This window comes from Engraulis encrasicolus, chromosome 11 (genome assembly GCF_034702125.1).
Source record: "Engraulis encrasicolus isolate BLACKSEA-1 chromosome 11, IST_EnEncr_1.0, whole genome shotgun sequence".
Taxonomy (NCBI): Eukaryota; Metazoa; Chordata; class Actinopteri; order Clupeiformes; family Engraulidae; genus Engraulis; species Engraulis encrasicolus.
The window spans coordinates 49,607,878-49,632,195 of NC_085867.1; the positions used below are offsets into that span (position 1 = coordinate 49,607,878).

General features: G+C 45.4%; 1 protein-coding gene across 2 annotated transcripts in view; it reads right to left on the bottom strand.

The window, feature by feature from the left end:
• Nucleotides 1-857: 857 nt before the first annotated feature.
• Nucleotides 858-24,318, bottom strand: part of tnks1bp1 (tankyrase 1 binding protein 1) — a 41,163-nt gene continuing 17,702 nt past the window's right edge. For both annotated transcript variants that reach the window (XM_063210837.1, XM_063210836.1), the window contains 7 exons: nucleotides 9,498-9,598; nucleotides 8,046-8,172; nucleotides 6,970-7,132; nucleotides 6,137-6,321; nucleotides 4,974-5,176; nucleotides 2,798-2,888; nucleotides 858-2,205 (listed from right to left, as the gene is read on the bottom strand). In XM_063210837.1, the coding sequence (XP_063066907.1) occupies nucleotides 2,810-2,888; nucleotides 4,974-5,176; nucleotides 6,137-6,321; nucleotides 6,970-7,132; nucleotides 8,046-8,172; nucleotides 9,498-9,598 (858 nt within the window). In that variant the 3' untranslated portion in view covers nucleotides 858-2,205; nucleotides 2,798-2,809. The remainder of the gene's footprint in view (nucleotides 2,206-2,797; nucleotides 2,889-4,973; nucleotides 5,177-6,136; nucleotides 6,322-6,969; nucleotides 7,133-8,045; nucleotides 8,173-9,497; nucleotides 9,599-24,318) is intronic.

The window sequence follows — 24,318 nt, forward strand, 5'->3', positions numbered from 1 at the left end:
TCCATGGTCCGCCGTTTTCAATTTGTTGTTTAATTTGTAATCTGTTGTTGTTGTACCCAAGTGGTGGAATGGTTTCCCAGAGGCAACAAGACTAAGCACATCTCTTGCAGCCTTCAAGAAGCAATTAAAGACTCTCCTCTTTTGTGACTATCTAGTTTGAGCTGCCTAATGTCACTAGTGTTCGTGACTATCTAGTTTGAGCTACCCTAGCCCCAGGCCAGACTCTTGACATGTGTGTGTGTGTGTGTACTGTACTTTACAAAAAAGAAAAAACTCAACCTTCTTTGCATTTGCACTTGTTCTGTATATCTCCTGTGCACTTTGTATCTGCTAGTGATGTTGGCTATAATTATGTTCTCGTTTGAAAGTTTCTTTGGTAATAAGGTACCTGCCAAATGCAATGTAATGTAATGTTATTTCCAGAAATGAATTTTTTTTTGCCTCAAAACTTACTGTCCTTTGGTTATACTAGTAAATATTGGTTTATTATTTATTAATATTTATGAATAGATCGAATTTGTCAAAAGGCAGCAGTTTCAATGAGCAGCATAGTTGCAATATCTACTCTGGCCACCATCTTACACAGTGCACCTTTAAGAGCAACTGTTTTTTTGTGTGGAAATAACAAAAATCAAAATTGATCAAAGTTTAACATGTCATGGCAGGCTAGGTGAAGAGGAAATTTGGCTGTGTTTGGCCTGCAAGGTGTGGGCTGTGACAGACCTATAAGGTAGGCCTATACACATTTCAAAAATGTGAATTGAAGTATGGAGAATAGTATTGAGTGAAGTGAAGACCAGGTATTCGATTAATTTCGAAATAAATGAATTTACCACAAAGCACACATGGACAAAAAGTAAATCCCCATCAAAATTATTTTAATAGAGAATTCCCATGATTGCTTTTTCAAAATACATATATTACCCATTCATGTGTAAAACGTCTCCCTATCGACAGAAAAAATAGAGCTTTGCAGAGGGAACCAGACAAACAAAGACAAAGACAACAAAACATGGCAGCAGACAAAGAAGCAAGTTGGCAAAGTAAAACGATACATGTAAAAACACAAAAATGTAATTACCCATTATCACTCAGTCATCAAGAAACAGGATTTATGTAAATTACACGTAATCTTTTTTTTTTTGTATGGGCAGGGACCAGCAATCAGACGTCTCCATTCACAAAGTGCTTATGGCAGGGTGGCAGTGGCATGGCAAGCGCTTTCTGGTGGTGGATTAAGGGAGGTGACATGGGGTGGTGGTGGTGGTGGTCACGTTCGTTCAGCCACTTGCACTAGTGCCAGCATGGGTGACATTTTGGCACTGGTAGGCACAGAATGGCAATGGATGGCACACAGAGACAATGGCAGTGGATGGCATCGGGAGACTGGCTGGCATGCTGGCAGCCTCATTTTGCATGGTGACATGTCACTGACCTGGCATTCAGGAGTAAGTGTAACTCATCAGGTACATTTAAATCTGAAAGACTATAGGAGTCAGAGTTTTGACATCAGGTGAAAAGCGCTTTCTGTCTCTAATCATAACTGGTGCTCACAATGGTTGCATTGGCTTTAGGAAACAGTTTGGGGAATGTTGTATGTACATGAATGAATGAATCAAAGCAAGTGAACGTCATAATGCAAGAGATTAATATGTATTCTTTAGTGGAAATCTGCAAATATACAGAGGTTTGACGTGGTGTTTACCTGCATTTATATATATATATCTGCTGAATGCATAGTCATGGCAAAGCATAAACATTTTTTGATCCATGATTACAAAAATAAAAAACAACAACAAATACACTCAGTTTGGAGGCACTTGGTCCTGTGGTCTCTTCTCCCTAAAGTGCATCTTGAAGAAGACCAAAGTGGTCTCTCACGGTCTCCTCGCAATTAAACATATTTTCATCTTCTAATAGATGCAAAAAAAAATCTTGCAGCTTGTCAGTCTGTCCATTGTGGGTGGTAAAGTGTCTTCAAGCCTGAATCCCTTATGACCACGTCGTAAAACCAGGGATCCACAGGTAGCTCGAGCAAGAGGAGGTCAAGGCCAACAACCTCCCAACCTCCGTCCTGTGATGTGCGGACATTTCATGAGAAAGTTCCAGAAGGCACGGCAATGTGCACGGCTGCAGGGAGGGAGGCTGGAGGGGTAGCAGCAGCAACGTCTGTGTCATCTGGGTTTCAGCCTCGGATGTCACTTCCTGCGGATGAACCAACATTGTGTGATTACTGGTAAAGCAGTAACCGACCAATGAAACACTTCATTACTTTAGTTATGATTACACCTATGAGCAATGCGTTTGCCTCATACTGTATATTTACAAAGAACAGCTAGTACAGCCAGTTCTTTAAAATAATGTCAACGGATCTTGTGAACACTGCAAATAAATAAACCAGGTCCTCCCAACAGACAGACTGATACAGTGTCAGCTTAACATGTCCTGTGCACACACCTAATAAAAAGATACACATGAAGAGCTCTTTTCCAAATGAGATATATCCATTTTATAGAATGTTGGGAAATTGTAATTTTTGTATTGGGCATTCCATTGAAATGCATTGCAAAATGCGTTTGTTTAGAGGTTTTAAAGTATGTTCCCAAAATATTTGACTGGCAAAAATGCACACATAGATGATAGGACATCTTAACAGTCAATTCCAATATTAAAATGCAAAAAGTCAAAAATGGTTTATATAGCGTTTTGGAAAAGAGCTCTTCACATGGAACTGAAACAACAAAAGCAAATGTTTTCCAAGACAGCAGGATATGCATAATTGCGCTTAAGGTCCCACCTGTTGCCCAGGTTACGCGTTGCTGTCTGGTTGGCCGTGCTGGCTCAGCCGCTGCTTGCTCTTCAGCTCCTTCAGCCATGATGGGGAGGGACTGTAGAGAGCACAGAAACATGGTAGACCATTGACATTTATTTTTTTATTTGACCTTTATTTAACTATGAAGGTCCCATTGAGGTATGAAAACTCTTCTTCCAGGGAATCCTGGAATATATACTTGGATATACTTGAAGTGCTGATAGGGCGATCAAAAGAATTCTAAAAGGATGATGTAAGTAAAACCAACTACCTATTCTAATTGGTCATAAAGAATTTAATTGCTCTCGACAGTAAAGACTCGGCATACATTTTTTTAAAGTTTGTTTGAAAAGGAAGGGAAACTACCATTTGAATGAAACTGGGTAAACTCTGCAAGAATGTTACGATACATTGTTTCAAGTTTCCCGTAGAGATCAATGGGAAATGGCACTCTACTTCCTTGTCCCGTTACAAAATTTCCAAATTGCCAAGTGTCCAAGTTACTACTGTATATACGTCAATGTGTTAGACGCATCTGTGGCACATCTAGATGATTCACTACAAGAGCTGGAAAAGCAATTCTTAGGGTGTACCCCGACACTTTGTAGTTAAGGCCGCCAACTTGACAAACACCAAGTACCTTGACAAGGTCCTCTGGAAAGATGAAGATTTCATATTGCAAATGTAATTTCTAAAGCTGCTTTGCAAAAATATAATAGTATTATTTCTGGGAGCATTTGTATCATAGTTCTTATGAAACAATACATCATCTTTTTCAATCATGACAGTCACATGCATGCAATGGCGGCTATCCCCCCAACCACCTTGACTGACATCATGTGTGTTCAGGAAACACTGATAGTGTATGTCAGTGAATATTCACATTAATCTAGGTCATGCCATCCAATGAGCTTAGTTGTACTTCTTGAGTTTAGTTGTACTTCTTTCTGTCCCATCCTTTCTGTATAGTTGGAATAGCATCACTATCCTGTAAAGCTTGTTTAAGTTCTTGCTTGCTCTGAATTCTGTACTTTGCCATGGTTGTGTTCACTGTATTCTTCTTTGCATATCTGTTGTGTGATTTGCGTCCCCTGTTATGAATCACTTTTGGATAAAAGTGCCTGTTGAGTGTAGTGTAATGTAATCTAATAAAGCAATCTGCTAAACATGCTAAATCCATGTAAAGGGCTTTCAGAGTAATTCCTGAGGTACCCTCAGACTTCAGTGTTGATCACACAGAGAACTATAATCAACATGATAACGGTCTGCGACCATAACATAAGCATCCACACTGAGACAGGTTTCTGCTAGCTTCCTACTCATAGTCCTCTTTGAATACAAGAATAATATCCAAAATATACCACGCTATGTCACTAACTTAAGCAATACTGATGAGTTTTGCTGTCAGATCAGCTAGCAAACCTCCACTGCTGCTGTGCATGCTTGTTATCGTCCATGTCAGACACGGTAGATACATAATCTCATAACTGGATTACAGACATATTACAAAAGCATGTTGAAAATCCATAGTACTGGAGTAAACGTAAACATCATGCCATGTTAGCCTGGTCTGGGCTGACGTATGCAGGGGGACTAATCCATGGATTTGCATTTTGCTTTTGACTTTGACGGAAATTTGCTATGTATGAGTGTGACATGTAGAGCCTAATTCACACCCTTCCCATGGAGCCCATGAGACATAAAATAGAACAAAAAAATGATGACGTATGCACTCAGAAAGCCTGGAGGGAACAATTTTGACAAGAATTCAGCTTGGTGATACTTTATAGTGCAGTAGCTGTAGGTTTGTGGATAAAATAAATGTGAAAACATATTTTCACAAAGCAGTAAGAGGGTGGGGCATCAGACTTGAAGCCCAAAGTTTGCTGCTTCGATTCCCGTCCCGCCAGGTTTGTGTGGGGGGAGTCATTAACCAGTGCTCTCCCCCATCCTCCCCCATCCATGACTGAGGTACCCTGACCGTTCTGCTGCACTGCTCCCTTGGGGTGCCGTTTGGGGCTGCCCCCTTGCAAGGGTGAGGCATAAATCTAGTTTTGCTTTGTGCAGTGAGCACTGCGTGCTGTGGAGTTCTGTGTCACAATGACAATGGGAGTTTACCAGGTGGGCTTTTCAAAATACAGCATCACATGAGATCCCTTACCCGCCTTCCTTTGCTCCCATAGGGGGCAGTACTCTGGGCCCACGGGTGCGGGCAGGTGGGACGGGGGGAGAGGGGGTGCTGGTCTCGCTCTGGCTGTCTCCATCTCCTCCTCCTCCTCCTCCTCCACCTCCTGGTGGGGGTGATGCTGCTGCTGCTGCTGCTGCTCCCACATCTCCACTCCGCCTCTTCCCAAACAGACGGGCCTGAGGGAGAAACACAAGCAACAGAAACAGAAAAAATAATGTACATGGCTAAACAAATCTTATAAAATCTTTGATCAGAAATGGGCCTCTTTTAAAGAAAAGTTATAAGTGAGCACTCCTACATTTCACTTCATGTACACTGTGTTGCATATATTTGTGTGTGTACATATATATATATATATATATATATATATATATATATATATATATATATATATGTATATGAGGAAAATTATTTAATATCATTTCAAACAGCAGTAAAGGAGAGTTGAGGCTGAACCAGGCATGCAAAGCTCTCCCTGCAATAGTGCGAAGGCATGTCTAAATTCAGATGAACAATGCACTCATAACAACCAGCCAAACAAACCAATGTAGTAAGCAATAGCTGTAAACACAATTGGCCTGAAGGCTGCGTTCCACTTCTCAACCCTAAGTGGTAGTGTGACAGAAAAGATTTGTAATGGTGAAACTGCAGTGTGCTATGAAAAAAACAACAATAAACAGAAGCCTCCAGGTGACTCCATCCTGTAATGATTGTAGCAATAATTTGAACCAAATTGGACTGTTTTGGTTTCAGACCACAATAACATTAGGGATGAGGCTGAGTTGAACCATGCAATAATATGAACAGCAATGAATCACATTAAATACATTTGCAATCATACCAAAGGCCTAAGGCGTACATTCTACTTTTCAACACTAGATGGCAGTGTACCACTACAACTATGCAACACAAGACTTGTAATGGGTGACATTACCGTGTGTGCCATGAAATAACCCAAGTAACCCCAGAGTAACAACAATAAACAACTATAAATTACCCTACCTCTGGAAGTATCGGTCGGCATTCTATACCCTTGCTTGAGGTATATAGCACTTGTTCAACCACTTTCTCAGATTACTTCCCCCATAGTATAGAGTGCAGCGAATGACAGACGAGTCCTCCCCCGCGGTTCTTACCTTTAGAGAGGCGGCGTCGAGGGTGAGGCCAGGCAAGGCAATCCTGGATGTCTGAGAGGGCTGAGAGGGCTGAGGCGATGGCTGAGGGGGGGCAGGGCTCGGTTCCTTCTCTCGCGGCTCCTTCTCTCGAGGCTGCTCATCCTCTGATTCGTCAGACTCCTCCTGAACGTCTGGCGCTTTCCCATCTGTGAGCCAGAGAGACATAATGAATTACTTGTGCACTAAAATGTCCTCCTTGATCGCTACCTGGTAATGTAACATTCTCTTATTCACAGTTTCCATTCCTCTTTCATTCACTGTCATTCTCTATGAACACATAATATATGACTGTTGACATTGACATTTGACAATAGGATTGATTGGAATGTGAGGCCTTACTTTTTGTGCTTCTACATAGTCACAGAATACAAAAGCTAATTGTGAAACACCGTCCCGCTGACAGGTTGTCTAATGACTTTTTTCAATATCAATGACTACGTGAATAGAAGTTAATTATTATTAACCTTTTCTAATACCTCCGTTTAAAATATGAAGTATTGCAGCCTCAATTGAAACCCTGTAGGCCTACTGTATTTCACTTTCATACAAGGGACACTAGAAAGGACTTACTCTCTCAAGTCCTGAGTGTTATTAAAATAATATGCGTGTGTGGTTTCCTTCCCTTTGCCCTGCTGGTTTAACAGGCTTCACCCATCGCTATTGTTTTTCATTTGCCCCTTAGTCTAATTGCTCTTGCCTACTTTAACCGCATTACTCACGGCTAATGCTTCAAGTTTAATGTTTGTGTCCCCAGCCCTGTGGCTGTTGTCCCGGCAACCGACCGAGCAACCAACCTGCAGTGTCACAGAACCTCCAGTCGGGGGAGGAGGCCTCGTCCACCGTGGCCAAGGCGGCGCTCTGGCGACTGGCTTTGGGAGGACGTGTCCGTGTGCTCCTTCTCTTACCGAGCTCCACCCTCGTGCGCAGAACACTGGAGTCTAGCAGAGGTGTCGTAAACTATAAAGGACCAATATATTATTGTATCATTATATTTTCTTTTTTTAGGTTTTACACATGCACTGCACATGAGTACACCCAAACTGATTCCACACAATTGACATGACATGACATTGGCAGACATAGGGTAAAAGGAGCAATATTTCATACATTTGTTATTAAAAACAACACATTACACACATGCCCTGTACATGCATACATACAGTACATTCATACCTGCTTCCACACAGCTGACACATTTCACATATAGACATATAAGAATAATAAGGGGTCCACACTAGGGATGTAAATACAATCGAAATGTATCGATGTATTGGAAGTATCGGCCGGCGATTTAGTCAAATCGCATCGTATCATGGGGCATTCTTAAGAATCGAAAATAATCGAATCGCTGGCCCCTGTGCAATGCCCTAGCTCCATAACACAATAGTAGTGGAAAAGTAATTGGAAAAAATTGAATCGAACCGAATCGCATCGTATCGTGGGGAATTCTTAAGTATCGGAAAAAATCGAATCCCTGATTTAAGAAATCGATACGGTATCATATTGTCATGAAGGCTGTGATTTACACCCCTAGTTCACACACATTGACACATTCTCCCAAATTGTATTACCATTAGTAAATGTGTGGGCCTTGAGTTTTCCTTTTTAGCTTTCTTTCTAGTTAAGCACCTGCACTTTTGTGTTACACATCCCCTCTCTTTTCAGACATCACACAACACAGGCACAAACACACCCATACAAGTATGCTGCGGTACAAGTATGTTAAAACGATGGTTTAAAAAGTACTGCATTCCATGCCCCTAGCGACTATGAAGAAGTCATTCATAAAAACCACAAGCCAGAATATGAACATGCTGAGTCTTATCCGTGTGTGTGTGAGCATTGTGTGGTAAAGAGTCAGAGTTGTTACCTCAGGGAAGGGAGGGAGCTCTGGCTCTGCAGGAAGCTCGTTGTTGACCGTGTCATCTTCAGCCTCAGCAGTGGGCGCCTCCTGAGGTTCTTCGCTCTCTGGGGATTGGCTGATTTCCGGAGAATGGCTGAAAGAAAGAAAGAAAAAAGAATTTCCGCAAACGAAATGAGAGGATGTTTCTACAGGAAATACGTATAGTATACACATGAGTGTACTAAGCAAAAGTGGCAGGTTGTAGAGCTAGACAAAGAGCTACAATAGCTTTAGTAATGTGGTAAAAAAAACTAATGGATTCACCTTCTGAACAAAGCTCTTAACATACTGTTGTGCTGGCGTGTTATTTTGGTCTCTGTACTAGACCTTGATAGAGGGGGATGTTCTGTACTCAGTGTTTTCACAGAATTATGATCTCGCCATATGTGGAAAAATATGTGCAACATTATATTGTACAAATTACTAGCATGACATTGTTTTTTATGAACCATCACATCCTGAGTGCCTGAAACTCCACACAATCCTGTGTCTGTGTGAAAGGTTAGGCAGCTTATACTGCCACCAGGGGGCAGTATAAGCTGCCTAACCTTTCACACAGACACAGGATCGCTTAGGAAGTGAAAGGGAGCATTCAGCTAAGCAGGCAGACAACCACAGACAGAACCTCATGACTAAAACAAATAAGAAAGATGACTGGAAAGAAATGACAACTTAATGTAATCAGAACCAAGTCCAGTTTGATCCCAAACGGGGCTAATGTCCAGACTGTCTCCAGAGTGTTTGACTGAGACCTTTACATAAGTCTTGAGACCTACTGGGAAAATCCCATAGTCATTGTGAGAGAGCACACAACAAAATTGCTTCATGCTTCACCCATGCAAAGAGAGCAGCCCTACTCACAGACGTATCTTGACTACGGTGACAGTGGAGAAGAGGTAGGAGACATGATGAATGAGGTCTTTATAATATTGGTGTTGTGCTTGGGGGTGGACATTTGACCCATCTGAGAAGGGAGGGGGGCTTACTAGACACAATAGGGTCAGAATGAGTAAAACTCCAAACCCCAGTTGAGAACACTTAGAGCACAGATTGTGGTCATGTCAAGCTTCAGAAGCCTGGATTTCTGAACCCACACTACAGAGCACAAGCTCTCTAACAAGCACACACACTCTCTCTCTTTCTCTCTCTGTCTCCGTCTCCCTTCTTTGGCTGGACCTGGGACAAATGCATCCGAAAGGGACCCAAACCCTCTACATATAATCTAATGAAGATCGAATCCTGGGCCCCCTCTCTCCCCTCTCTCCCTGGGCCCGGGACAAGACAAGTCCCTGCGCCGACACACGCAACACTCACAGCCACTAGCAAGGCAGTACAGTACATCTAAACAAACAGCCCAAACACCCCACCCTACTCCTCTTCCCCCACCACCACGGTCTCCTGGGTAGCTTTCTTGCTCACCTTTTGTCTGCTTCCTGAGCGTTGTCATGGGCGTCAGAGTCTAGTATCAAAGCATCTGTGTCCTGCCCCCTGGTCTCATCCACAACATGCTTTAGCTTCTCCTGAAAGAGACAAGGAGAGACAGAGAAATGAAACACTTATTTGGAGTATCATTTTCACTGGTGCACAGTTGCAGTTGTGCAAACAAAAGGAATCAGTGATGGCAACCTGCCCCCCCAGCTAGCACACACACACACACACACACGCACGCACACGCACGCACACGCACACGCATACGCACACGCAGACGCACACGCACGGTCATTACAATACCTGAAAATATGAAGAGAGAGCGAGAGCGAGAGCGAGAGCGAGAGAGAGAGAGAGAGAGAGAGAGAGAGAGAGAGAGAGAGAGAGAGAGAGAGAGAGGGCGCAAGAGAGGGACACAGACAGACAGACAGACAGACAGACAGACAGACAGACAGACAGACAGAAGCTGAAAAAGAGTTCCTTGACCATTCCTCCATCCAGTGCACTGGCCTGGCTATGCTCCAGTGGACATAGCCCAGGGTGGGCCAGGAAGTTACCCTAGTGAGTGACACTCCTCACTGGACTGGAGCAGTTGCTACAACACACCACAGAGCAACATAGTCACGTTTCCTGGCTACAGGCATGTGCTGAGAGAGTTGTGAGAATAACTGAGACAATACGACTCCCACCTCAGCCGTCAGACTAGACGGGACTTAAAATGAAAGATGTTGGCTGAGGGTTCGAAGCGAGGAAGAGACTGTGAGGATGAGAGAAGCGAATATAGTTTCCAAGTCTAGTGAACAAGTGTGTAGAGAGTAGTAAAGGAGAGCCACTGGGTGCATTTTGTGTGTGTGTGTGTGTGTGTGTGTGTGTGTGTGTGTGTGTGTGTGTGTGTGTGTGTGTGTGTGTGTGTGTGTGTGTGTGTGTGTGTGTGTGTGTGTGTGTGTGTGTGTGTAAAACAGTGAACTTAGTTGGAATGCATGTGTGGCTGGAAGAAAGCTTGTGTGTGTATGTGTGTTTGATAACTGGAGAGAATGGAAGATGGAAGAGGAAATAGTATGAGAGAGAGAGAGAGAGAGAGAGAGAGAGAGAGAGAGAGAGAGAGAGAGAGAGAGAGAGAGAAAAAGAGAGAGAGAGAGAGAGAGAGAGAGAGAAAGGGAGAGAAAGGGAGAGAAAGGGAGAGAAAGAGAGAGAAAGGGAGAGAAACAGACAGCCAGCGAACCATGTGTCTTTTAATGAGGTGGTCACGGAGTGCAAGCCGTCCTCAATAAACACCACCACACTCACACACTCACACACAGACACACACACACATATGCACGCACACAATCAACAAGCTCACACACACAAACACATACACATGCATACACAGATACATGCATGCACACACGCCACCCCCCCCCCCCCACACACACACACACAGACAGGATCGCACAGACACAGCATACGCAATGCAACAGGCAACACAAGCTCACACACAGGTCTATCGTGGCCTGTTATCTTCTGTTGTTCAGCAGCACAGCTCATGCCAATGCATGCATCTCTGGCCTGTTACTGGGCAACGCAACACACACACAAGCTCCCAAACATTAGAGAGAGAGAGAGCTCAGAGGCACTGTTGATGAGGCTTCTGAGCAATGTCCTGTCAGAACGGTGCGTCAGAACCTTGGAACTACTGACAAACAAACACACACACACACACACACACACACACACACACACACACACACACACACACACACACACACACACACACACACACACACACACACACACACACACACACACACACACACACACACACACACACACACACACCTGCAGTCAAAAGCACATCTGTTCATACGTATAGTCATTCTGACAAACGCACACACCCGCACATTGCATGCAGTGCGCGCACACACATACTACACACACACACACTTAATTTGCAACACAGGCCTTATCGTCCGGTAGCTCCCCTGAGCTCTGAGCAATGAAAGCAAGCCATAGAGTAGAGCTGATTTGCCTAACCCGCCTCTCATGGTCATTCACACACACACACACACACACACACACACACACACACACACACACACACACACACACACACACACACACACACACACACACACACACACACACACACACACACACACACACACACACACACACACACACACACACACACACACACACACACACACACACACACACACACACACACACACACAGAGAGAGAGAGAGAGAGAAGAGAACTGAGCCCCTCCTGTTCAGCAGGTGAGTGAGGCTCAGGGCATGCAAGGCAGGCAACCTCACTGACACACACCATACCAGCGACGCTTCAAAACAAGCCGTTTGCCGTTTGCATCCATAACGAGAGTAAATAGACCTTATAATAGTTCTCTGTGTACACAACGTCATTAACACTGGGGCCATGGCCAAACGTTAGCCGGCCTCTCTCTCTCTCTCTCTCTCTCTCTCTCTCTCTCTCTCTCTCTAGCTATCTCAGTCCCTCCAAACTTCCTCCATCTGAATATCATGACACTGTCACATTGTATTTTTAACCCTTTCCCTCTTCCTCTCACTCCTACTTCTCTCTTGCCATCTCGCTCTCTCTTTCTATCTCTCTCTTCACCTTCTCCAATGTCATTTCATCTTGCTCTCTGTTTTTTTTTGCCGTGCCCACTCTCGTCTCTCTCCGTCTTCCTCGCTCAGTCAAATTCCATGTCCTCTTTCTCTCTTCCCCTCTCTCTCGGTTTCCCTGTCGTTCTTGCCATCTCTCTCGTGCTCTGTCTGGTAGAACAGCCATGTAAGGCACTTATGACTAAACCAAAAACAAACAGACCGAGGAGAGAGCAGGAGGGGAGCGACGACACTGTTGCTGCTGCTATTGCGGTTACGGCTAGGACAGCTCTAGGAGGGCCCTGCCGTCGCTCGAGCGGTAGGGCACTGCACTGCTACACTGGCAACACGGGTTTGATTCCGGCCCGGGGCAATCGCTGACCCTTCCCCGTCTCTCTCTCCTCACTTGCTTCCCGTCAGCCTGTTCTGTTACAAAAATAAAGGGCCAACCCCCAAAAGGACAGCTCTTGGAGACAACAACCACCTCCTCCTACCTCTCCCTTTACCACCTCCACCTCCACCTCCCTCGCCATCACCTCCTCTCAGGGATGCTGACAGCTTTGACCGGGCCCAGGACAGAGTCATCTGAAATGCCCTCACCCCCCACTCAGTACACACAATGTGATAAGATGAGGACTCAATTCTGGGCCCCCTCTCTCCCTGGGCCTGGGACAACTGTCCCCTTTGTCCCCCCTGCTGGCTTCCCCCTGACTCCTCTTCCCTGGTATCTACAGTAAAAGACACAGGGTTGGTGTGGTTACACCATAAATCAGGGTTGCCAAGATGATGGCAACACAGTTGCGCAACTACCCTCCCCCTTTCATCTCCTCCCACCTCCACCTCCTCAACTGTCCCCTCACGTCCTCCTACCTTTCCCTTCACCTCCTCCTCCCTCCTAGCTCACCCCCTTCACTTCCCTGCCCACCTCCTCCACCCAGGCTAGCAACAAGCAACTGGTTTGGTGTGCCTCAGTCATGAATCAGGGTTGTCAGGTGATGACATTGTACAGCAGTTGCCCAACTATGAACCGCCCCCCTTCATCGTCCCTCCCACCTCCTCAACTCTGCCCTTCACCTGCACAGGCTAGGTGCAAGTCAGATGATGGCATCATAGTTGGCCAACTATGCCCCCCCCCCCCCCCCCTCATCTCCTCCCATCTCCTACCTCTCCCTTTTCCTCTTCCCACTTACACCCTCCTCCCCCCACCTCTTCTGACTTGCCCCTGCCACCCCTTCACCTCAAACTCCATCTCTCTTCACCTACACATCCCCGCTAGCAACACGGTAAATCAATGCACAGCAAATTTTGCTGAGGTACTGTCAACAGTTGTAGAGCAGGATCAACTTGCTGTTACATATGAGTCACTGCCTTGAGTATAGTAGGACACTGTACATTTGATGCTAAAGTGAGGCAACTGTGGGGGTTGGGACTAGACCCGGAAACTGGAAGAAAATCAACATTTCCCATTCATGTCTATAGGAAACTTGAAGCAAAAAATACAATTGAGTTTTCATTTTTATCCACATGTTGCGTTTACTACAAAATATACACATTTAAAAATATCCGGATACGTGTTAACAGCACCTTAGAGAGCCATTTAATAGTGTAATGACCAATGAGCATTGTTAATAGGACAGAATTCTTTTAAAATTCAGGGCAATCGTCGTCAAAGGCAATCGTTAGCACTTGTTCTCAGCATTGCTAGGGTACGAATCGGGAAATTTAAGGCGGAAGAATCCTTGCAGATCAATCGGGGATGTCTTAGTGTTGAATTAACACTACTGCAACATTTACTGAGTGGTTACGGTAGGTGCGGCTCCGCCATCAATCAGGGTGGCTTTCCAGATGATGACGCCCTCAGAATTGCCCAACTATGAATCAGGGTGTTGCTAGACGAGGGGCAGTGGCAGGGTTGGTTGCCAGGGCAGCAAAGGTAGCCATGCCAGGGCACATGAATCAGACTTGGAAAAATAAAGGCAGAGTCATTACTGTCAAGAGCATGGGCCAGCTCGCTCTGAAAGCCCTGCATTAAAAAAAGCCACACCTACAGCAATAGAGTTGTGATGTATTGACAAAACAATGGCACGCAAAAAAAATGTGCACATTTGCTTTCTGAAAGCCCTGCGTTAAAAGCCACACTGAAGGCAATAATGGTTGCGTTGTATTGACACACCAAGACAAAAATGTGCACATTACAGACAAAATATGCTGGGAGTACAAACGTTGTTTTCCTAAAAATACCTCCGCCCCACTCTGTGTGTGCTTGGTATGTTTCTCCAGGTGGCACTCCAGGCAAAGCGAGGGGATGGATGAGTGGAAGAGTATACACTCGAGAGAGACTAAACTATAAAATAAAAGTGGAGGATGGTTTAGGGGGGGGGGGGGTGGTGGCTGGTTCTATGGCAGGAAAGAGGGCTCGACAAGTTCAGACAGCGCAAGATTCCACAAAAGCCTCTTCTGCGATGCCCCATATCCTTTCTACTGTGAGAGCTTTCTTGCATACACAGAAGGGCTGACTGGTGGTGTTTTGGGCAATCAAAACCACACAAAGGCGGCTCTTCAAAATCGCAGTAGTGTAAAGAAATATATGTGCACGACACACACACACAACATCATACACACACAGCATCACACACAGCATCACACACAGGCGCACGCACACACACACACCTCAAACAACCACCAGCCATCTCCACCCTTTTCAAACATTCCAGGAATAAACATACATATGGAAACCCAAGCCTGTGGGGCCTCTTATCTAGCAACACGCACACACGCGCACACATGCACACATGCACACGCCTCTCTACAGCACCAGAGAACACGCACTTACACAGAGAGCACACACTAACCATCTCTACCATAACTCTGATTTTACCAAGTCATTGATGTTCATAACATGTGTAATACACCTTTGCCAAACTACAACCAGCTGAACCACCCGCCCCATCTGCTGATTATGCAGGATGGAATATACATCCTGTGAAGTGGAGTCCAACAAGATCAGGACCAGATGTAATGGCCGCCCGGGGAAATGATGGTCGAGCAGAAGCTTACGGCTGGCTAAGGCCATGCTAGAGCATTGCAAGGGGGACCAGACACTTGTGGAGTATTGCCTGAACTTGACTCACTAAACCAGTTAGCCTAGAAGAAGTGATTAACCATCTAATAGTGGTTAATCATCTAATAGACGAGTCTGGAGTTCTCATTTTGTTAAAGAGGTTTACCACTTTCTGTAGGTTAACTTAAATCAGGTTTATCACTTATCAATGTTCTTGGAATACCCACTTGGCTTTTCTATACACAACAAGGAGCACAGAAAAGGTATGTTGGAGCATTACGGAACAAGCATAATGGAACTATAGGAAGAACATGGGAATTGTTTAGAGAACCATTGAAAAATGTCCATACCAAAATGTATGCACACACCCTCCCTCACCCTGTCTCCCATGCAATGTGTGAAGGAAATGACATGGTTCTGTGTCTGAAACCTGAGTAAGGACACACGCACACGGCTCTCATCAATACTGATTACAGGCCCTTCTGCCTCTGTCAGAGAACTGTGTGCAGAGTCTGTGCACTGGCCTTTGTCAGAACCGGCTGTGACAGCCAGGCCCTCTGATAGTGGACCACATCACCCATCTGTCTCTCTCAGTCAGTCTGCCCGACACGCTCATCACATTCCCCACATCCTTCCTGAGCTCTGGGATAGACAGAGCACGCCTCCAGCCAGTGCTTTATCCCGCTTAACACGCTTGCCATTCTACTTGAGATACCGAGCCTACTCCAAGGCAGACATACAGAGATACAGTTTAAGAGAGAAAGAGATGGAGATATAGGGAGAACAAATGGAGAGACAGAGAGCGGGAGAAACTGACATTAAACTGTTGTGACAAAACATGGTTACTGCATGCCAAGGGCGTAACTTTATGCTGACAATTAGGGGGGTCAAGATTTCCATCTAAATGAATTAAATGGCTAAACAGTTTTCTTCAGTATTTGCATGTACAGTTATGTATGTTACCTGGTCATTTGTGCCTCCTGCGCTGTCTCTCTCTGTACTCTCTCTCCCTGTTTTTGGTCATCCGATTCTCCTTCGCCTCGTTCTCTCCCTCTGTCTTCAACTGATGCACTTCCTCCATCACCTCCTTTCTGTTGCTCAACTGCTACATCTCCTCCGTTGCCTCTCTCTCCTTCAACTGCTGCACCTCCTCTGACACCTTCATACTCTATCTCTTGAACTGGTTCACCTCCTTTGTCACCTCCTTCTCTCTCTCTCTCTCATCGGTGCTTCCTCGTCTCTCTCTCTGGACACCCGTCTCTCTCTCATCAGCTGTACCTCATTGGCCTTGGATCTCTCTTTGGTGACCAGCACAATCAAGTTCTTGAACATGATATAAAAAAAAACCTCAGTTAATGTTCAAATGGCTTGGCAGCAAACTCACATCAGAGTTTTAGAGAATGCATTTTCCCAATCAGGCTAAAGTCAAGCTGTCAGAAAATCTCCATTTGTAATGTGGCATATAGCAATAAAGCAAAGATGAGTTAATTAATTAATTAATTTAAAAACATTCCTACCCTTTGCTTAGTAGGCCTAATTCATATGATCAGAATAAAGCTACAGTCAGAGATGGTTGATAAAATCTTTGATGCAGTGCCAAATATGAATGACATATCCCAACCATCAATCACTAATCAGGATGCTGCACAAATAGGATCTCTTGTCTGCTGTTCGCCATGTTGTTAATCATATGATCAGAAGAAAGTTGCTGTGGTAGAAATTAAAGTAGCCTGCTGGCTACATAATATCCCATACCCATTATTTATACAATTGACTGTTGTTTTTTTTTTTATAACTAAATATACAGTGGCGACTGGCGACAAAAATATTGAGAGGACCTCCTCTGTCTCTCTCCAAGCACAGCCACGCATAGTGTCACGCGAGAAAGGAACCCCTTCCCAACCCTCTCTCGTGTCTCTCTCTTCATTACTTCACTGGCGAAACAAACTGTAATCGCTTGGCTGTTGTCAACAAATGCGATTTTGAAAACAAAATATAATGCCACAATACATCTTATTTAAAATGGATGTGTTTACTATTGGTGTCAAAAAACTTACAGGCATTTTGGTTCAGCTGCATTGAACAAGCTTCTCATTTGAAGTGGATACTATCATAGGAAATCACGCAGGCTACTGGACAGGGGGTAACCAAAAACTACTCAAATGACGTGAAATAAAACAAACAGACGTCCGATTGCTAGGGTTTCACAAAATGTGTTGGTTTGAGGGAGTAAATATCCCAAGTGCTAGCCATCAACGAAGTCCAAAATAGCCAGCCACGTCCAGTGTTATTGAACTAGCTGTCTGTCGTAACCTAGCATAAAATAGCTATATAACTAACTGACAGGCAGAAAGGCAGTGGTACACTATAGGTTCTCAAAACACTCGGAAATAATGTCTCTTATGCCAAAGACGCATCCACGCATGATCATGTGGCAATTGCAAGTTAAAAGTAGAAAAAAACAATTGCTCAATACTTGATAAAGCTGATCGCTAATCAGTTTGAATGTGGGATAGTGGAGAAGAGGATTACCCATTGAGAGATTCCCTGATTGTCGCTCCCAACGCAGGACGCTCCCCGGTCGGCTCGCTCCCACTAGCCAGACTATCGATCCCACCGCCATATAACGGAGCTAGTTATCTTTTTGATGTTAGTTTTTTGTTTCTAACCCTAACCCTAACCTTAACCCTAAACCTAACCCTAACCCTAAATTGCTTGTATGTGGCAGTGTATGATAATACGTGAAATATAATCGGGTGGGACTACACGTCCGGGAGTGATAGAAACACCTGGGACTACACGTCCGGGAGTGATCTCAGTTGGGAGTGTCCATCTACCTCCCCCATTGGACAGTACGTACACAACCAGACCTCCTTGTACACAACTAACGCAGATTTGGGGAATACCAAGGGGGCAGGGGGGGTTACATTACAACATGATTAAACATAACTGAACGAAACTATTTTTCACTATTTTACATAAAATGGGTAAAGTTGTTCATGCAAGACAAGTACTGTAATTATATAGGGGGGGTTGTAGCCTACAATTATATAAGGGGGGTTATAATGTCAGGATTTGAAGTCTGGGGGGGTCAAAACCCCCGTAACCCCCGTGGAAATTACGCCCATGCTGCATGCTCTTCTTAATGGATTGGGTCAGCCCTGCTTGGGTCCATGCAGGATACGTTTTTTTTTTTTTTTTTTTTTTTACTGTGGCGCACTTTCCCATAGTACTGAAGCTTGTTAAGCGCAATTCAATTTGTCATGTGAAACTGTGGTAGAGGAGCAGTCCCCTTTAGCAGATTGCCTCATGTGTCCCCAACGAATGTGAATGAATGGAACCATGCAAGTACCGGTATGTGTCTACGTGCATGAAAGCCATGAGGAGCTATTTTGAGAATTCCTCAACGACACAGATTAGATCACACACTGTAAAGACAAGTATCCAAGGTGTAGGTGAAGATTATCATTAACCTAGGTGCTGTTATCCAAAGAGTTGTAAGCAACTAACTCAAAGAAAACTAACTCAAACAAATAAACTGTTCGGACAGTGCCCAAGGCACCGGAGAACACTTTCAAATACGGACTGCGAGGAAGCGTCAGCTGGGGCAGGATACTGGCAAAGGGGGGGGGATGGAAGAGGACTCGTGATGGTAGGGTTAGTTTGTAGTCAAGGGAATGGGTCTTTTCCATAGAGGTAGAAAATAACACTAGAGGTTACTCCGCCCCCCTTCTGACGGCAATCTGTGGCAGCCATTATCTGTAGGTAGGTCTGATAAATAGAAATGAATGGACAAGGAGGCTCACCTCTGTCAAAAAATGGCTTAATAATTTGAAAATGTCCATCGACACACTCTACAAGGACAATAGTTGAAGTGTGTTGCTAAATATGTGCAGAATTAATATAATTTGATTTTTAGATGTATTTTATCGACTCATATGATTTAAGTAGATATTTATCCTGACATTTCAAATCTAGTCTTTGATTAATAGGTTACGTCATATTCACACAGTTTTAGTCCATTTTTTAACAGAGGTGGGCGTGTTCTCCATTGACTTGAATTGACTGAAGGTGCCTACACTACCTACAGACAATGGGAGGCGCCATGTGCCACTTCCCAGTGCTGTCGTGAATTGCCATGTCCACTCTAGTGTTATTTTCTACCTCTATGGTCTTTTCACACATATCTCTCGCAACCTTCAAAAAGCATCCATGCACTGTGTGCTGTTGGTCATCTCCTCTGTTGTAGGTCACGTTAGGTAAAAGTGCCTGTTACATCTAATGTAATGCAATGTGTCAGTATTCTTTTGGGAACGGCCAGTGAAGAGAGGTGTGAGTGGAAAGAAGAGCAAGAAGAGTGTTGTGACGGGGAAAGGAGGAGTATATTGAGGAGGAGTGTGATCAGGGAGTGTTCGTTTGGGGAGCATACTGCTACTGTCGCTTGGCAAGTGAGAGGTTTTTTTTTTTAAACACAGATTTGAACATGCCTGACTTTGCAGCTGGGGCGTCATAAAGTAGTCATCAATCCCTCCCTACCATACTGCGCCCAAATCCCCTGAGCAAATTACCACACGATGCTCCTGGCACTGCCAAGAGACGAGCATCCATGTATTTAGCAGAATCATTCCACAATTGGGAGGATCAGCCACACGCACGCACGCACGCACGCACGCACGCACGCACGCACGCACGCACGCACGCACGCACGCACGCACGCACGCACGCACGCACGCACGCACGCACGCACACACACACACACACACACACACACACACACACACACGATTGCTAAATGTAACATGTACACTTAACAAGTGTCCATCACACATTGTGAGCAGTCTACTGTGGCAAGAGACACAAAAGGTGAAGTTAGAGTACAGAGAGGAAGTCGATCAGGAAGTTCTGCATCAGACATCACAAGGTACAGTTATTATAATTAGCTGGACAAACAAACCATTGAACAACAGGTGGGTCAGGTTAAAAAGGTGGAAGGTAGTAAAAAAGAAGTTGAAGACTCATGTATGTGTGTTTACACGTGTGCGTGTTTGTGTGTTTGTGTGTGTGTGTGTGTGTGTGTGTGTGTGTGTGTGTGTGTGTGTGTGTGTGTGTGTGTGTGTGTGTGTGTGTGTGTGTGTGTGTGTGTGTGTGTGTGTGTGTGTGTGTAATCTAGGAGTGACTTGTTTGTGTTTTAGTCCTAGTTATTTATTCTATCAAGTAACTTCCAGCAATATCTTGATTTGTAATGATCTCCAAATCCAGATCCAAATAAAATATGTTTGAGCTTGTGCATGTAGTTTGTGTGTTGTATGGAGCATCATCTTACAGCATCCCCGTTTGTAGTCCGCTTCCGTGAGGACAGTCTTTGGCGGCCACGTAACGAGAGGCTGCGTAGAGACTGCCTGCTCCGGGACGCCAGGCTCCGCAGGGGCATCACGGCCCTCTGGAACCTCGCGCTCTGTCCCCTGATCATTCCTCCTCCACCTCCAGCGGCCTGGTCCTCCTCCGTCTCCTCCACCACCTGTGCTCCTCGCTGCCCCAGAGCCCCGGAGAACACGTCCAGAGCGCCCTGCATGGAGCGCCGCACGCTGCCCACCCAGCCCGACACCTGGGCCTGGGCGGTGGTCAGCTTATCGCCCAAATACTGCATCCTGAGAGAGGAGTCCCTGGTGCTGGCAGTCACAGCCCTGTGGAGGGTTTACGTGTTGAGAGTCAAGGCCCTGAACGAGGTGACCTTTGGAAGCCCAAGTTGAGTTATGGTTTTTAGTCCTCTTGCTTGCAAATAACTGGATCTCCAACAGGTTCAATGGTGTAGATCCAACAAGCTTGCGTGCAAGTCCTTCGCGAATACGAACTGAAAGGAGCTAGGTGTGTATGGTGCCCACATGTGCGTGTGCGTGCATGTGTAAGTGTGTGTATGTGAGCACGTGTGTGTGAGTGTGTGCAGACTTTGTTTGTTCCCAAAAAAGCGTCTGCTGCAGATGGTCCTGTGGCAGCTCTTTGCTTTGCTTACATTCAGTAGATGCTTCTAGTCACAAGGCCTCGCCGGCGAGCCAGACGTATCCATGAGCTTTTAGTGTCACATGCAGGGCTGGGTGTGCTGTGCTGCGCGCCATGACGGATTCCTCAAAAGCCACAGCCGCAGCTCCAATAGTACTCTCCACATGCATGTTGTGGCCTCCACATACAGATCCTTCTGAGCTCATGGCTCAAACATGTCAAGTCTCAGGGTCTCCCAGCCCCCCCTCGCCAACTGTTAAGCTTAACACACAACCAGTGACATGACACCCCCTTTTAAAAACAGCTCTCCCCAATCTGTAACCTCAAGGGTTAATGAATTGAACAAGTCTCTAAAGTCAAACTGAAGTTTAATGTACATGCAATCAGCTAACCAATGGTTTAAAAGTCAGCAGACCCCCATGCTTTTGCAGTTACACAACTAGGTAATTTGTTATGAAATATGGGCGATATTTTCAGCAGCTAGGTTAAAAGCAAGTTTCGCAAAACAGTCACTTGTGCAGTCACATTTGCAGACTTAGCTGTGACTTGTTAAGCTGTTTCTCAGGAGGCTTACAGTCAACAAACATTCATATTATGTCACAGAGATAAGGCTTGTTCAATAGTCCAGGGGTCTGCCTTAAGTAAATATGAATCGCCATCGCCTCAAATCAGTTTTTAGTGTCTTTATCAATCCAACATTCAACACTTTGCTCTGCTACACATCAGATCACCAATCTCCTGATTGTACATCATGCCTCCATATCACTTGATAACATTCAACTCAACACTCACACTATCGCTAGTTTTAAGTCATTTCATCATTGCTGTCAGTTGGTCACACACCCAACCTGTCAAGTTTACACCCCGGGAAGACCTCACGTCTTGTCGTCACCTCAATATCCGTCTCTTTCTTGTTATCCGCTTCGTACAAAGTGAACAGCAACGTCCCAGAGAAAGACACAAATCAGAAGCCAGGCGATAGCTCAGGTAAAGACCAGATATGGACAGTCACGGAACCTCATTCCTTCTGCCCTGTTGCTCTCTTTCCGTCCCCCTTGCAGAGCGGGTCTCTCCTCTTTCCTGTTCACAGCTGAAAGCGTCAAAGATGAGGAGAGGGAATCGCAGATACAAAGGTGCACTCTGTTCACACAGCTGTGGGGAGGTCCCAACCAACGGCAGCAGAAGCTTTGCTCTCGCTCTCTCTCTCTCTTTCCCTCCCTCTCTCTCTCTTTTCATTCCCCCTCTCCCTCTCTCTCTTTCACTCTCCAGCCTCTCCCTGCTGCAGGTAGGGGCAGGTACCGGAAATGAAAGAAGGAAAGACAGAGAGAGAGAGAGAGAGCGAAAGGACGTCCTCTTTCGCCTCTGCTTCCCCACAGTAAGCACAACAGTTCCACCAACACGGACATCAAACCAGTGTCAACGGCGGTGTGTACACGACTAACCACGGGAGTCTTTCCATAGAAGGCTGAGAGTGCAACGTGTGGAATAGACAACTTACTGTCTATGAGTGAGGGAAAGAGAGGGGCCGAGAGAAAGAGGGGGAGAACTTCTGTCAGAGAGAGATGGAGAGAGAGAGAGAGAGAGAGAGAGAGAGAGAGAGAGAGAGAGAGAGAGAGAGAGAGAGAGAGAGAGAGAGAGAGAGAGATGAAGGTGTGAACCATGGCTCTTGGCATGACAGTGGTTCACTCCCTCCTTCACTGGCCTGTTTGTGCTTGTTACACACTCTGGAGAGAGAGAGAGAGAGAGAGAGAGAGAGAGAGAGAGAGAGAGAGAGAGAGAGAGAGAGAGAGAGAGAGAGAGAGAGAGAGAGAGAGAGAAAGAGCAAGAGGGATGGGGGAAGAGGGGAAGAGGGGAAGAGGGGAAGAGGGAGAGCATGCAAAAATGAGGGAGCGTGCAACAGAGGAAGAGAGAGTGCGATGGAGGGATGAGGGGAGAGGCAGAAGAGGAGGAGTTGGTTTAGAGAAGGGAGGAGACTGGGAGGAGCCACCAGAGGGACAAAAGCAGACTCCATGAGAGACCATGTTTGGTATTTATGCAATACTTGCATCAAAGAGTTACAGAGAGAGAGAGAGAGAGAGAGAGAGAGAGAGAGAGAGAGAGAGAGAGAGAGGGAAACAGGGAGGCAAAAGGAGAAAAAATAGACGTACAGTACGATAGAGGGAAGAAGACGAGGGAGGTGGGTGAAAGATGGGTGAAAGAAAGGCAATAGAGGGAGAGAGATATATGGACAAGCAGGGAGAATACATTGAGAGAGACAGCAACAGAGAGCGGAGAGAGAAAGATGAAAAGAGTGAAAGAGGAGAGGGAGAGAGCAAGAAAAAAGAGGACGAGTCAGAGAGGGAGAGAGAGAGAGAGAGAGAGAGAGAGAGAGAGAGAGAGAGAGAGAGAGAGAGAGAGAGAGAGAGAGAACGAGAACGAGAACGAGAACGACGAGAGGTACAGAGAGGTATGAGTGGGAATGTTGTAGCTCTGAGTGCAAACAGAGGGAGCTTTTCCTACACAAACAGCTCTTTGCCAGGAGTGGCGCTGGCTCCATATTTGTGCCCGTCCGGCCGTCCAGCCTCCGCACTAATGGACGCCCCATGCACACTCCCCTGCCTGCCAAATGTGAGGCTGACATGTTGTGTACACATAATACTGATGACTTCCCCCTGTCTGTCCGCAAGTGACATTGAGCTGACATCACACGGCAGTTAAAAGAACTTACTTCAGACAGTTACGCACTATTTTGGTTGAATCCAAAACACTCCCTCCTCTCGCTGTAATATGTTCTGTATATAGGGGTGCAGTGTTTGTGCAGTACAAGTTACGGCTGCTTTGTTCTCTACATAATTGCTCTATTCAGGGAACGAGTGAACATTTCAGATTCAATTTCAGAGACACGTCATGTGACATGGAACAGTCTGAAACAGTGCATTACAGAACTACACTGAGAAAGGAGTGGGGGGTGCACCACTCCAAAACATCCCTAAAGGCTAGTCGTTTTCGCCAGAGATAAACTAAGCAAGCCCCAACCCCCCTACTCCTATCCCAATAGGAAGTCAAAGGAAAAACAGTACAGTAAAATAAACAAAATGAGTTGTAGTGCCCTCTGGTGGTCATATGAGAGAAGTCAAATGAGGTTTACTCCCATTACACACAACAGATACT